The sequence below is a fragment of the Ictalurus furcatus genome, chromosome 27 (assembly GCF_023375685.1).
Source record: "Ictalurus furcatus strain D&B chromosome 27, Billie_1.0, whole genome shotgun sequence".
Classification (NCBI taxonomy): Eukaryota; Metazoa; Chordata; class Actinopteri; order Siluriformes; family Ictaluridae; genus Ictalurus; species Ictalurus furcatus.
In genome coordinates this window covers 2,026,060-2,040,312 of record NC_071281.1, presented here as the reverse complement: position 1 = coordinate 2,040,312, position 14,253 = coordinate 2,026,060, and the positions used below count along the sequence as shown (strand labels likewise).

The window sequence follows — 14,253 nt, the reverse complement described above, 5'->3', positions numbered from 1 at the left end:
GGGGACTGGAGCCACTTCCTACCATGTGCGGAATACGCTCAGAACTCGCTACGGCATTCCACCACCCAGCTCACCCCGTTCCAGTGTGTCTTGGGCTACCAGCCACCATTGTTCCCCTGGAACGCGTCTCACACAGCCTCACCAGCAGTAGATGAGTGGTTCCGCCGGAGCGAACAAGTCTGGGAACGTGCCCATGAACAGCTGGTGCAGGCGTCCCACACCGCCAAACAAAAGGCCGACCGGCACCGGAGGGTTCACCCCAATTATCAACCCGGGGACCGGGTGTGGCTCTCCACAAGAGATTTAAAGTCACCCCTCCCGGGCACGAAACTTCAACCTAAATATATCGGGCCCTTCCGAGTTCTGAAGCAGATTAATGAGGTCACGTATCGTCTGGACCTACCAAAACACACTCGCATCGCCCCGTCTTTCCACGTCTCGCTCCTCAAACCTGTGATATCGGGGCCCTTGGCCACAGCGGTGCTGGAAGACTCCCACCAGAACCGCTGGAGATTGGAGGCCGCCCAGCCTACCGCGTCCGCGACGTTCTAAACTCCAGCCTCGGACGGATTCGGTTCCCGGAGTGAGCCCTTTTGGGGGGGGCTCTGTTACGCCACGGCGAACTCGCGGCTGCAGTTCACAACGTGTAGTGCTGCCCACGGACATGGCGGAAGAGGACTACACTTCCCAGCCATGCCCGCGCTCGAGTTCGCCGGAGTTCTGATTATGAACACCTGCACTACATCTAAAGTTATAATAGGGCCTCGTTAACGTCGGCCACTTGCAAAGTAACTACTCAGCAGCCTCGTCTCTGTTTGTTTACCAAGCCTTATTGTTAAATACGTTTACCTGGTTGTCGATATCCGCTTGTCCCTAGACTACGCTTTTGCCTACGCCCCGTATAACCTGATTACCTGAATTATCCTGACTCTGATCTCGTTCCGTGTTCTGTCTGTTGTCCGTCCCACCTTATCTCAATAGCCAGTCCGCGTTTGTCTCCGCCAACGTGTCGTAACCGTAACATCACTAGTAAGCACTTGGAGAAAGGTTTCTTAAAGACTGAGTGAAAGTGTTTTAATAACACACCCTGTCCATTCTTGTACCAGATGTAAGTGGGGTTGTTAGACAGAGTGCAGGAGGTGATACAGCTCAGCTTTCACTTCAGTCTGATACTGTAACCTTCATATATGCAAGTAACAAACTAGGTTTGTTATTATTTATCTATTTAATTAAAATTGACTTAAATTAATGTTTAATTGTGTGTTATTACCTATGATGGACAGAGACAGAGTGAAGTTTAAAGTGAATTCTTATACACAGCACGAGAGTAACCCTTGACCTGCACTGACACTACTGTCACACTGTAAGTGAGGCGTTTCCCACACAAATACACACACACACACACACACGCACACATGCACACACGCACACACATGCACACACACATGCACACACGCACACAGATGCACACACAAACACACACAAACACACACAAACACACACACAGAAACATGCACACACACACACACATACACACTCACACAAGATGTATTAAACACGCTATACTATATGACTCATGCACTGACCAGGAAGAGCGTAACCACAGCGTAACCACTGCTGCTGCTGTCCTCAGTCACAAATAGCACTCCAGCCAAGAATGTGTGAAAATAACCATAGAAACAGAACTCAACTCTGAAACAGTTCATACTTCACACATCTGGGTTAAGATGAATTAAGAGAATAAATAAACTCACACAGATAAAGAAGGTGCAGGATGTTATTATATTCTATAATATATGTGATATTTTACTCATCTTCTTGTGTACAGAAACCCCAGTACAGCCAGAGAGACAGTGTCGTGTTCTTAAACTAAATAATGAAGGTGAATCAAAGTCTCAGCTAAATTAATAAAAGTATGAGAAATGTTATGTGGAGATGAATTTAAAGGGGAAAAGGCTGGTGGAGAATGTAAAGTTCCACTCGGTGTGTATTTCAGCTCTTTTGTTGATTAGCTGCCAAATGCAGATGAAAAAAATGTCAATTATTATCATGTATAGTGTACAGGAGTGTGTGACTGCTGTGTTTTTTAATTCAATACTAAAATTGATAGTGTGTGTATAACGAGACTGTTTAAGTGAAGGTCACGCTCAGAAAAAAAGGAAGGAAACAAACTTCATTTTCATCTTTAGCTACTTACCCACCCACCCCCCATCACACACACACACGCCCCGTCATCACACCACTGCACATTTACACTAAGTTAGAACATTACTAAGAGGAGACCCGAGAGGACGTAAGAAAAAACTCTCTTTATGATTATGTTCACATTAGTAAATTTGTATATTACCGTAAATACGAATTTTAACAGAACATATCTATTAATATACAACGAGCACACCCATGCATATTGATATAGATTGTGTTGATAGTGATCTCCCAGTTAAACAGTTAAATGATTGTGTTTTTCAGGGCTCAAAGTGGAACTATGGACGTTGGATCCAGAAAGCTGCTGCTGCTGATCCTGTTGTTGAATATTACAGGTAGGGTTGCTGTATTTGTTGAGTATTAAGATGAACCTGTCTCTGCTACATGGAATATGTTAGCTGTGGGCTTTTCCTAACAGGCCTAAACTAAACAACTCCAGGTACAAAATGAATGGACATGAAAAACTCCTAATGTTGTAACAGATTCCAGGTTATCAAAAGGCCATAAACTGTGCTAAATGAGTATTTACTTCTGTGTGCTAGATCCAGCTTGCTTTATTTTCGAGATATTGTCGCTTGTTTAACAGCTTCATGCTGGTGGCAACATTAAACGCTAATGCTACAGTAGTGATGAATGTGTCGGCTGATCTGAGAACAGTTTTGCAGTTTGTTTTGTAATGTTTCAGGCCAGGATGTGAACTGGGGAAGCTGCTCTTAGAGCAGAACAGTTTAAAGGCTCTTGTTCTCTAGAGTTTTATTAAAGTTGTTCAGTGAATTTAACAAAACTGATTGAAACAGTGGAACATGCAGTAATGTAAATCCACACACAAGTGTTCCTCTGAGTGTATGAGCTGATCCAACTTAGTTTTAGAGCAAACTGATTCTTTACCACTGATCTGAGACCAGATATACAGTGTCCTCCACTAATATTGGCACCCTTGGTAAATATAAGCAAAGAATGCTGTTTTTGTCTTTATTTTCTTAACCTTTTGATCTTTTGTTTAAAAAATTTCACAAAAATTATCTGATGTCTTGGATATCAAACACTTGCAAACAAAACACAGGTTTATATATAAAAAAATAGTTAAATGTAGGTGTGCAACAATTATTGGCACCTTTTTAGTCGATACTTTGTGCTACCTCCCTTTGCCAAGATGGCAGCTCTGAGTCTTCTCCTATAACGCCTGATGAGGTTGGAGAATACATGGTGAGGGATCTGAGACCGTTCCTCCATACAGAATCTCTCCAGATCCTTCACATTTTGAGGTCCACGCTGGTGGACTCTCCTCTTCAGTTCACCCCATAGGTTTTCTATGGGGTTCAGGTCAGGGGACTGGGATGGTCATGGCAGGACCTTGATTTTGTGGTCAGTAAAAGATTTCTGTGTTGATTTTGATGTATGTTTTAGATCATTGTCCTGCTGGAAGATCCAACCATGGCACATTTGAAGCTTTCTGGTAGAAGCAGTCAGGTTTTCATTTACTGTCTGTTGATATTTGATAGAATCCATGATGCCATGTATCCTAACAAAATGTCCAGGTCCTCTGGCAGAAAAACATCCCAAAAACATTAAAGATCCACCTCAATATTTAACCGTGGGCATGAGGTACTTTTCCATATGGCACCAAAACCACCTCTGGTGTTTATTACCAAAAAGCTCTATTTTGGTTTCATCTGACCATAGAACCCGATCCCATTTGAAGTTCCAGTAGTGTCTGGCAAGCTGAAGACGCTCGAGTTTGTTTTTGGATGAGAGTAGAGGCTTTTTTCTAGAAACACTTCCAAACAACTTGTGGTGATGTAGGTGACTTCGGATTGTAGTTTTGGAGACTTTCTGACCCCAAGACACAACTAACTTCTGCAATTCTCCAGCTGTGATCCTTGGAGATTTTTTATCCACTCGAACCGTCCTCTTCACAGTGCGTTGAGATGATATAGACACACGTTCAATTCCAGGGTGATTCATAACATTTCCAGTTGACTGGAACTTCTTAATTATTGCCCTGATGGTGGAAATGGCCATTTTCACTGCTTGTGCTATTTTCTTATAGACACTTCCCATTTTAAGAAGCTCAACAACCTTCTGCCGCACATCACAGCTATATTCCTTGATCTTACCCATTGTTATGAATGACTAAAGGAATTTGGCCTACTGTATGTGTTACCTCACATTTATACCCCTGTGAAACAGGAAGTCATGGTTAAACAATTTCCTGTTCCTAGTCACCCAGGTGTATAAAAGAAATGTAAAATATCAGTGGAAATTCATGTCAAATATTTTTCTCATATGAATTCATAGGGGTGCCAATAATTGGTGCACACCTATATTTAAATAAAGATATTTTTTGATAAACCCGTGTCGTGTTTACAATTGTTGATATCCATGAGAGCAGAGTATTTTTGTGAAATCTTTGAATTTATCAAAAAGTTAAACAATAAAGACAATTTTAAACAGCCTTCTTTTCTCATATTTACCAAGGGTGGAGGGTACTGCACATTTATACATTTTACATGTATGGCCTTTGGCAGACGCTTTTATCCAGAGCGACTTACATTTATTTCATTTATACAACTGAGTAGTTAAGGGTTAATGACCTTGCTTAAGGGCCCAGTAGTGGCAGGTCGGCAGTGATAGGATTTGAAGGCACCTCCAGGTTGGGGGTTCGATTCACACCTCCGCCCTGCATGTGCAGAGTCTGCACGCTCTCTCCGTGCTTTGGTGGTTTCCTCTGGGTATTCGGGCTCCAGGCTCCCTGCTACCCTGTGTAGGATAAACGGTACAGAAAATTGATGTATGGATGGATGTTAAGATTTATGTCTTGAGACAGACATCGAGACAAAGGAATATGAGGGTATAAATAGATGAACTAATCAAGGGCGGAAATAAGAACAGGTGTACACAAATTAAAGACATTCTTTACTGAAGAATCAAGCAGAACGAGCCACACTGGGAAATGTACTGTGCACTGAGGGGAATCATGACAGAACCCTCCTTAATGCATGGCTGAGGAGTGACAAATGTAAAACAAGATGTACTGGACCTCGTCGAAAGTCGGCATGAGGCAGGCATTGCCTGGGGAGAGCAACTTCCTGTACTAAGGTGGAGCAAAGAGCAAACATCTCCTTGCTCGTGTCAGGAGATGCACAACCTCAGAGAAGCCAGGAGGTGGAGCGACGTCCTCGGAGAAGCCAAGAAGTGCCGCCAAGACAACATCTTTGCTAAAGCCACGAGGTGAAGTGACATACACTGAGGAGCCTGAAGGAGGAGTCACCTCCTCAACAACAAGTGGAACACTGTCCTTCACAAAACTTGGAGGTCCGTGTCATCGGCCTTGGGCAGAACTGGACATGTTTTTTACGCTGGCCGCAGGACACTGCTGACGAACACTAATAATAAGAATGAAGGATTCTGAGTAGACTATAGTATGAATAGCTTATGTTGTTCAATATTGCTTTTATTTATAATTCACTGTTAGCTCATAAACACAAAGACTTTATTAACACTTTTATGTGCATGAACATCAGTAGCATTGATCACTGTATTTTTTTGTCCAGGTGTTTTAACTGTACTTGACATTTAAATACTTAATCAGGACTTTTAGCAATATTGAGAAATCAGTGTTGTAATGTGTAGTGGTAAAATTCTTCATTTAATCTTAAACAACAGCATCACAGAGACAGTGTAACAGACTGAACTCCACAATGATCAGAAAGCAGGCAGGACAAATCCAGAGAACAGTCAGAACTAGGCAGGAGTCAGAAACATGGCAAGGCATCCAAAAAAATAACAGCTCAGACCTTAGACAACAGGAGATCTCAGTAATGACAATGAGTATGAAAGTGTTTTATATAATCTGTGAAGAGGAAATGGCAATGACAAGTGAAGAAGTGTCCTAGAATTCAGGAGAGGGAGCCCTCTGGTGGTGGTGTGGGGTTTGATCCTGATCTCTGTATGTGTGTGTGTGTGTGTGTGTGTGTGCGTGCGTGCGTGTGTAGCCTCTTTCCTTTTCTCCCCCAAAAGCATGATTATTTGTTATAAAGTTGTTTATTTTCCTATAACAGCACATGCCAGTCTTTTATTCCTGTGTCACTCCCTCACGAGCCTCTCTTTCTTTTCTTTCTCTTTAGTTAATAACTTAATAAGACAAAACCTCAGCTTGTTATATCACTGAGAAACTACAATGCTGTGTCTGAAAGCGTCATCTTCAAAGTTCCAGCTTTACCTCTGACTATTACAAAGTGTGCACACTGATGACTTCTTCCAAAAATGATCAATAAATGTCCTTATCAACAGTTTCACTCATTTTATAATGTGTTAATGTGGAGCGCCTGTGAGAGTTTTTATTAAAGAAACAATCACATATTAGAAGGAGTGCATTAATATAAACCTGATTTAGCTTACAGCTGGAGCTACTGTCAGAGCTGCTGTTAGAGGAAATGAACCAGATTCAAGAATCCAGCTGTGCTTGTGGTAAAAGTCTGATTAAAAGTCTGATCACAATAAGAAGCTTCTCGATTTCTTAAAGGAAACTGTGATCATTACAAATATGAAGCTGTTTTATTGTCTTTTAATATCTGATATTATCAATTCAGTTTCAGTATCAGGTATCCAGCACGTGAATGTGTCATGCCATCCTGAGAAGATCTGTGCTCTGAGGGAGTCATCTGTGACCCTGACGTGCTCTTACTCAAATATCACCATCATCACTGGCTTCTGGTTCAGCCTAAAGGACAAAGCTAAATGGAGGAAGGAGGAACATCCAGAGGATTTAGCTTTAGACTCAGACTACGCAGGACGTGTGAGCTACACAGAGATGACAAACTTCAGCTCGACTCTTACAATAACAGACCTGAGAGAGAGAGACTCAGGGGAATATCGCCTCGTGTTCATTACGGATAAAGGAGAGAAATATCTGAGCTCAGCTGGAGTTACTCTAACAGTTACAGGTAACAGAGCAGCTAGTCTGTAATAACCTGTGCTGTTATACACGTCTGTGTTCAAACATTCACCTTTATCTTCATTTAGACCTGCAGGTGACCCACGACTCCACACAACAAGCTCTCACCTGCCGCACTTCCTGTCCTCTGATCTCTACTGTTCAGTATAACTGGCACAAGAATGGAAATATCTTTGAGAAATACAGAGACAACATGGAAACTTTCTCTTTAAGTAATGCTGAAGAAGGCAGTTACTCCTGCTCTGTTCACGGCTATGGGAATATTCTCTCTCTTCCAGTGTGTGAGTATTCATTTGGCTTCATGATGTAATGGAGGGTCTCTTGATTTCACTGTTGGGAAAGAAGTTAATGCAAGCTCAAAAACTCACTAGAAGTCACCAGATGATGTCATAGAACAATTTACATATTCACTGATTCGTCAAGATCATTTGAATATCAAAACATCTTACATGAAGAAGGAGGATTTTCTGATGAATTGAATAGTTTTATCTGAATAGAAAATAATAGATTGTAACTTTTATTATTTCTTTCTTCATGGCATCACAAACTAACTACAGTACATATTTACAAAATTCTATCATTTCTATCTATCACTACACATTCAGGTTTTATACACTGGTGGTGAGTCGAGTGAACCTGCTCTCTCAACTCTCAGAAATTCTCTGTTTTTCTTTATTATAAGTGATCTAAAATAATCAGTCAAATCTAGTCTCTCTTCAGGACTGAAACACTGATGTTACCAAAATAGTTTTAAATCAACTTCAAATAAAACCTTCCAATGACCTGTTACCATTTCAGGTGTTGGCAGGAGCTGTTGGAGTGTGACCTACAGAGACAAAAGAGTCTGTGCTTTGGAAGGGTCTTCAGTGGAGTTTGCAGGAAATTACTCACATCCCAGGGATCTGAGTGTTAGAGAAGTATTCTGGCATTATTTTCAGCACGGTAAAGTCTTCCAGGACCTGAAGCAGGAAACACAGTTTACTAATCGAGTTGAATATGTGAACCAAGACAAAAGCAGCACTTTGAGAATGAAAAACCTGACAAAGAAAGACTCTGGAGAATATCAACTTAGATTCCTTACTAATGGTGAAGGATTCTCTGGTAAACCTGGAGTGGTTCTGAGTGTTACAGGTAATGTCCTACACTGAACTGTCTCTAGTTCTGGTCTCTCTGTATCGATGTAAATCTGTTAAATCACTTTCCTTTATTTTTTGCACATTCAGATCTGCAGGTAAGAGCGAGTCGCTCTGCAGTGGCATCAGAAGGACAGACTACAGTAACGCTGAGCTGCATCACCTCCTGCACTCTGTCTAACAACCCCACTTACATGTGGTACAAGAACGGACAGCCTGTTACTGACAAACTCACCAAACACAACAAGCTCTACCTGATCTCCAGTGAAGATGCAGGAAACTACTCCTGTGCTGTGACAGGACGTGAGGATCTCCGCTCTCCTGAACTAACTGTGACATGTGAGCCACAAAACTCAGGTAGGTCGGGTTCAGTCTCAGCACTGCCTGAGAGCAGCTATCAGTCCTCAACTGCTCAGCTTCATGCTTGGATTGGATTTTGAACACCACATGCCTTTTTGTGCTGCTCTACTCACATTAGCACAATATGTTAATAACAACGGTGTAGAAATGTGATCAAACTGGCTTGCATTCAATCCAAATTGCAAAACAGCGTCATTAACTGGCAAATTATGCTTAGCAATGGCATACAAAATAGAGCCTCATCATGCTCATGATTTATTTCTGAAGGGTCAGAGAATTCCAGAGTGTTAAAGGTCATCATGGTGGGCCTGGCTGTCTTCCTGGCAGTAACACTCCTCTCAGGAGCTGCGTGGATGTGGTATGTAAAATGTAATGTAATGTATCTGATCTTCATTTCTCTCAGAGTGTTCCAAAGCCTGGAGATGACACATACACAGCACTGAACCCCATGAATATGTCCCCGGATTACGACACCCTGCAAGTACGTATATAGTCTTTGTGTGTGTGTGTGTGTGTGTGTGTGTGTGTGTGTGTGTGTTTGTGTTTAGTTGTCTAAACACTTATTTCCCCCCTAGAACATTCAGGACTCTGCCAGTGACACTTACACAACTCTGAACCCTGCAACCACGTCCTCTGATTATGATACGCTGAGGGTAAGTCTGTAGTGTATGTGTGTGTATGTGTGTGTGTGTGTATGAGAGAGAAAGAGAGAGAGAGAGAGCGAGAGAGAGAGAGAGAGAGAGAGAGAGAGAGAGCGAAAGGGACATCCAGGATTTAGGAGAAGTTTGATGTTCCATATGCAGAAGATTAATGACGTCCACACACAAAGTCATCAATCCAAAAATCAGAAACGCCAGGCGAGAAACATCACACACAATCAGGGCAAATCCAAACCAGAGGAAGTCAAAATCCTGTACATGATGAGACCAACAATAGGTCAAAGCCTCAGAACTTACATACAGTGAATGAGGCAAGACTTTACATCGTGCCTCATTATGAATCTCTGACGAATGTTGTGTGTAAATATTTGCATAAGTCAAATCCAAGTAAACATTTATTTCATATTCACAAAAAAAATGAAGCTATTTTTTGCACTCGTGTGTATTTTGACGAAGGTGAACCACCTGTAGCACGCAAAGCACTTTCCCGACACAGCTCATTTACATATAGTAACGCCCACAAACCTCCATAAAAGGTAAAGCACACAGAGATCTGGAAGTGCAAAATGACAGTAAAACAGCTAAGGGTTTATATCTCTACACAGACAGAGCAGCGTCCTCCTTCTATACAGCAACATTACATTCATCTTAACTCAGGGTCTGGTCTGATTTGTCTTCAGTTATGGATTTGTGTTGGCTTGCTTTCTTTAATTCTTTTTTTTCTTTAAATAATTAATATGTTCATAAATATGAATCAACTGGTTTCCAGGAAATGTTCTTTAAATTAGTGTGTAATTAAAATACAGGGTTTTAGCTGATCTGGAAATCTTACTCTCTGACCTAGTGATCGAGTACGAGGAGAAGTTTTTGAGAGAGATTACAAAGCACTTCTGTAAATCGCTCTGGATAAGGGCGTCTGATAAATAATTCAAACTTATATATTATATATTTATATACACAATCCGTATATAAAAGTGTAATAATCCATGACAGTTATATGGTTTGAAGTCGATTGAGCGTGACATTAGTTTGTTATTTTTTGTGAGTAAATTGTGATGTTATAGTGTATAATGTGATGATGTGTGTGTGTTGATGATTTTTTTCAGGGTGTGGCTCCTCGACTCAGTGAGGAGAAGTACTCCAGAACTGCAGAATGAGAACGAACAGTTGAGTTTGGTTAGTGACTTTACATTCAGCATCATGAACAGCACAGGAAGGTGCTCAGGGTGAGAGTTTTAGGATTAGAGTTGAGGATTAGAGTTAAACGGCATTAAGACGTCACAACAAACTAAAGTCTGTCTTAAGTAAGTGTCATTTATTTATGTTATTCAAGCAGCTCCTTTAGTTTCTCAGGTGTCTTTCTGTACATTATAGATATGCTCCGCACTTGTATAGCGCTTTTTATAATCTTAGCAGGTCTCCACTGTTTCTCATTCACCCATTCACACACACACCAGAGCTGCCACGCAAGGCGCTAGCCAGCCATCCGGTTAAACTTGGGGTTCAGTGTCTCCCCCAAGGACACTTCGTCATGTGGAGTCATGTGGGCCAGGAATCGAACCTCCAACCCTACGATTAGTGAACAACCCTCTCTTATATATTTTATAATATGGAGCTTTTCCCTTCACTCTTGACTGACCTCTGTTAATCTCTGTTCATGCTAACATCGGATTTAATCACTTAAATATTAATCAATCAGTCAATTCTGATCTCATCCTTAAATTTCTTGTAACTTTCTTTTTTATTCATTTAGCGAAACATTTCTACAACTTTCTTTTCTGTCATCTGATCCAGTATTTGTCATTTTCATGTGTTGTAAACTGCAGTGAAAAGCTGGATAATGATGATGATCATTAATAATGATGTAAGGAACACCAGCTTCCATCGAGATGAATTCTGCTATGTCTGATCCGTTACTGTCCAATGTTTCAAATGTTTTTATGTACAAAATTACAAAATTAACATTGTCCTTATGAGCTTTTACATGGCTGAACGCTGCACACCGATTCAAAACCATAATAAACTTTTACACAACTTAAACACGCAGTAGAACACTTTTTACATAATGTATAGAGCAGGTAGATCAGGGTCATCTGTTAATCAATCACACAGGTCTTCAACAGTAAAACCAGTAAAACATCTGTTCATATTTTATTTCTAAAATGAAGTTTAATATTGACCTGGATAAATAAGTACTGCGTGACTGTTTGAGTGAAAATAGGATTAACGTACTGTACGTTACGTACAATCATTGTTGTTTGCCAGCAAATAATGAACAATAAACACTGAATGGCCATTTGATTGAAACTAAAGCGTGGTGTCGGTCTTTTGCACAGTGCTGTACATGCGTAAAGCGTTCACAGGGCAGCACAAATGCAGTCTTCTGGGCTCCGAATCTAACAGAAGAGGACAGAAGGACAGCTGCTCAAACACCAGTGAACCGTAGTTCATGTTCCAAACCTTACACAGGCCACATTAGGGTACAACTTTACATTACTTGCATTATACGGCACAGACTTGGCATGGGGATCACCCACAATGCTTTGCTGATGGTTGATGATTTTGATTTTGCTGCAAAGAGAAGTGCTGTTGTGGAACTGATGTCCACTGACTCTAGGGGGTCAAACAGGGAACCACATAGTGCCAGGGGTAAATCCAGTGAGGAGGCCATCGCTTAGGAGTAAGCCTCGGAGGATACACACACTTCATTATGCATGAGGATGAGCCCTTCATTTTATTATTATTATTATTATTATTATTATTATTATTATTACTATTATTATTATTATTATTATTATTATTATTATTATTATTATTATTATTGTTGTTCTTGTTGTTGTTGTTGTTTAAGATTAATCTCTGTGTGATTTTGTAACAAGGGTCTAGTGGACTGAAAATGTTTTTGGTTCATACTTGATTAAAATCCTACAAAAATATCCACACACTAATATTTTAAGTCTCTATTCTTTTTGAATTCCAATAAATCTGGAGTATGAGGGATTTTTATTTATTTATTTTAATTTACTAAGTGACTTAGGACTGCACCTAGCTGTTTACCTTTACAACAAGGCTCTGCCACTGTGCTGGCCGGGTTAATAAATTGAAGAATGTGGAACACATGTTGGCGATCTTCACCCTGATGTGACCGCGTCCATGCTCTTGGAGAAATTCAGCTCTGTGGGACGGGTTCACTCTCTCCGCCTCTGCCAGAACAAGAGAACAAGAAGCAAAGATTGCTCCTCCCGGATCTGCCGCTGTGGTGCTGAAGAGACAGCTCCGTTTCAGCGCCACCAATGTTTTGGACAGCCGGAGAGCGCGTGGCTGACTAAATTCCCTAAAGCTTTGATCAACTTTCAACATCAGGCAACACAAACATATCTAACACACCTTAACAGTATTCCCTACACACTCCCTATTTCTTACTGCAATACCAGCAATAACAGGGTTTAGAAAATCTTCAGTATTTACCATATCCTAAAAATGATTTAAATATAAACATATGAACCTGATTTGAAGTCAAAGCAAAGCTTGTTTTTATATGCGTCATAAATATGTGGAATCTATTAGTCATGACAAATTTCAAACCTTCAAATAGCTGAAGCATATGTCATTTTTCTAAACCGTCCCAAGTGACCTGAATTCACCATTTCTACATTTCTATGAAAATGAATAAAGAACTATAATATAAGTTTATAATTGATATATAGCCTGCAAGCGCGCTCTGGAGCTGCTCAATTTTGACATCTTTGGCTAATTGGGCCCGATTTGGACATTTTCACTTGGGGGTGTACTCACTTTTGTTGCCAGCGGTTTAGACATTAATGGCTGTGTGTTGAGTTATTTTGAGGGGACGGAAATTTACACTGTTACACAAGCTGTACACTCACTACTTTACATTGTAGCAAAGTGTCATTTCTTCAGTGATGTCACATGAAAAGATTTAATCAAATATTTACAAAAATGTGAGGGGTGTACTCACTTTTGTGAGATACTGTATATATAGAGAGAGTGGTTTTCTCTTCAGAAGCCGACCAGGTAAAATAATAAACAAAAATACCCTCTAACTGTACAGAAAGAAAACTAACTAATCTACAAGAGAAGAAAACAAAAATACACTTTCTTCCCTCACTCCCTAGCTAACCCAAAACCAGGAGAAAAGAAGAATCAACATAAATGGCGTCGACTTCCTACTAACCACTATTAACAGTGCACTGTTTACAAAGGTGACTATTATGGTGTCAGTTAACAAAATAACATATACATATATACACAAGTGTACCACTCGGTTCGTTATGGGGCAGAGCATAAACATAGTCAAAGACGGGCATAAGGTCATACACAGGCGAAACCCAAACACGAAAAGCACTGCTCACTACACACAAAGCAATGATCTGCCCTGGAACTGAGGCTGACGAGGCTTAAGTACACGTCCGGAATCGTGCAACCAACCAATCCTCTCGCACAAGGCCAGAGCAGGCGTGGACAAGATGTGATCATCCAGTAGCAAGCCGGAACGTGACGCATGCAGTAGGCGGGGCCTAGAGAAGGAGGAGACAAAAGAAACCCATCCCACCACCGGCATAGACACACAAATGGTACATAGAGCAAACAGAAATACACTGGAGAATGTAACAGGCGGAGCAGGCATTCTAACCCCTGAAAGAAGCTCTCACCAGTGCCCCAGTACTACATAACCCGGACTGATGCCTCAGAGACCGGGCTGGGCGCCGTCCTCTCGCAGGCTTTCAACGGAGAAGAACACCCGGTCCTCTACATCAGCAGGAAGCTGTCCTTGGCTGAGAGGAAATATGCTGCCATGGAGAGAGAGGCCCTGGCAATAAAGTGGGCCATCGAGGAGTTGCGCTACTACCTGGCAGGTCGACACTTCACTCTGGTGACGGACCACGCACCACTGCAGTGGATGGCCAAGGCCAAGGAC

At 41.2% G+C, this 14,253-nt stretch overlaps 1 protein-coding gene across 1 annotated transcript; it reads left to right on the top strand.

The window, feature by feature from the left end:
• The first annotated feature begins 7,008 nt into the window (after nt 1–7,008).
• LOC128602688 (uncharacterized) lies at nt 7,009–8,408 on the top strand. The gene is made up of 3 exons (XM_053616639.1): nt 7,009–7,151; nt 7,231–7,443; nt 7,961–8,408. Exons 1-3 carry the CDS (start codon nt 7,019–7,021, stop codon nt 8,308–8,310), a joined length of 696 nt encoding a protein of 231 aa, XP_053472614.1. The 5' UTR covers nt 7,009–7,018; the 3' UTR covers nt 8,311–8,408.
• The last annotated feature ends 5,845 nt before the right edge of the window (nt 8,409–14,253 follow it).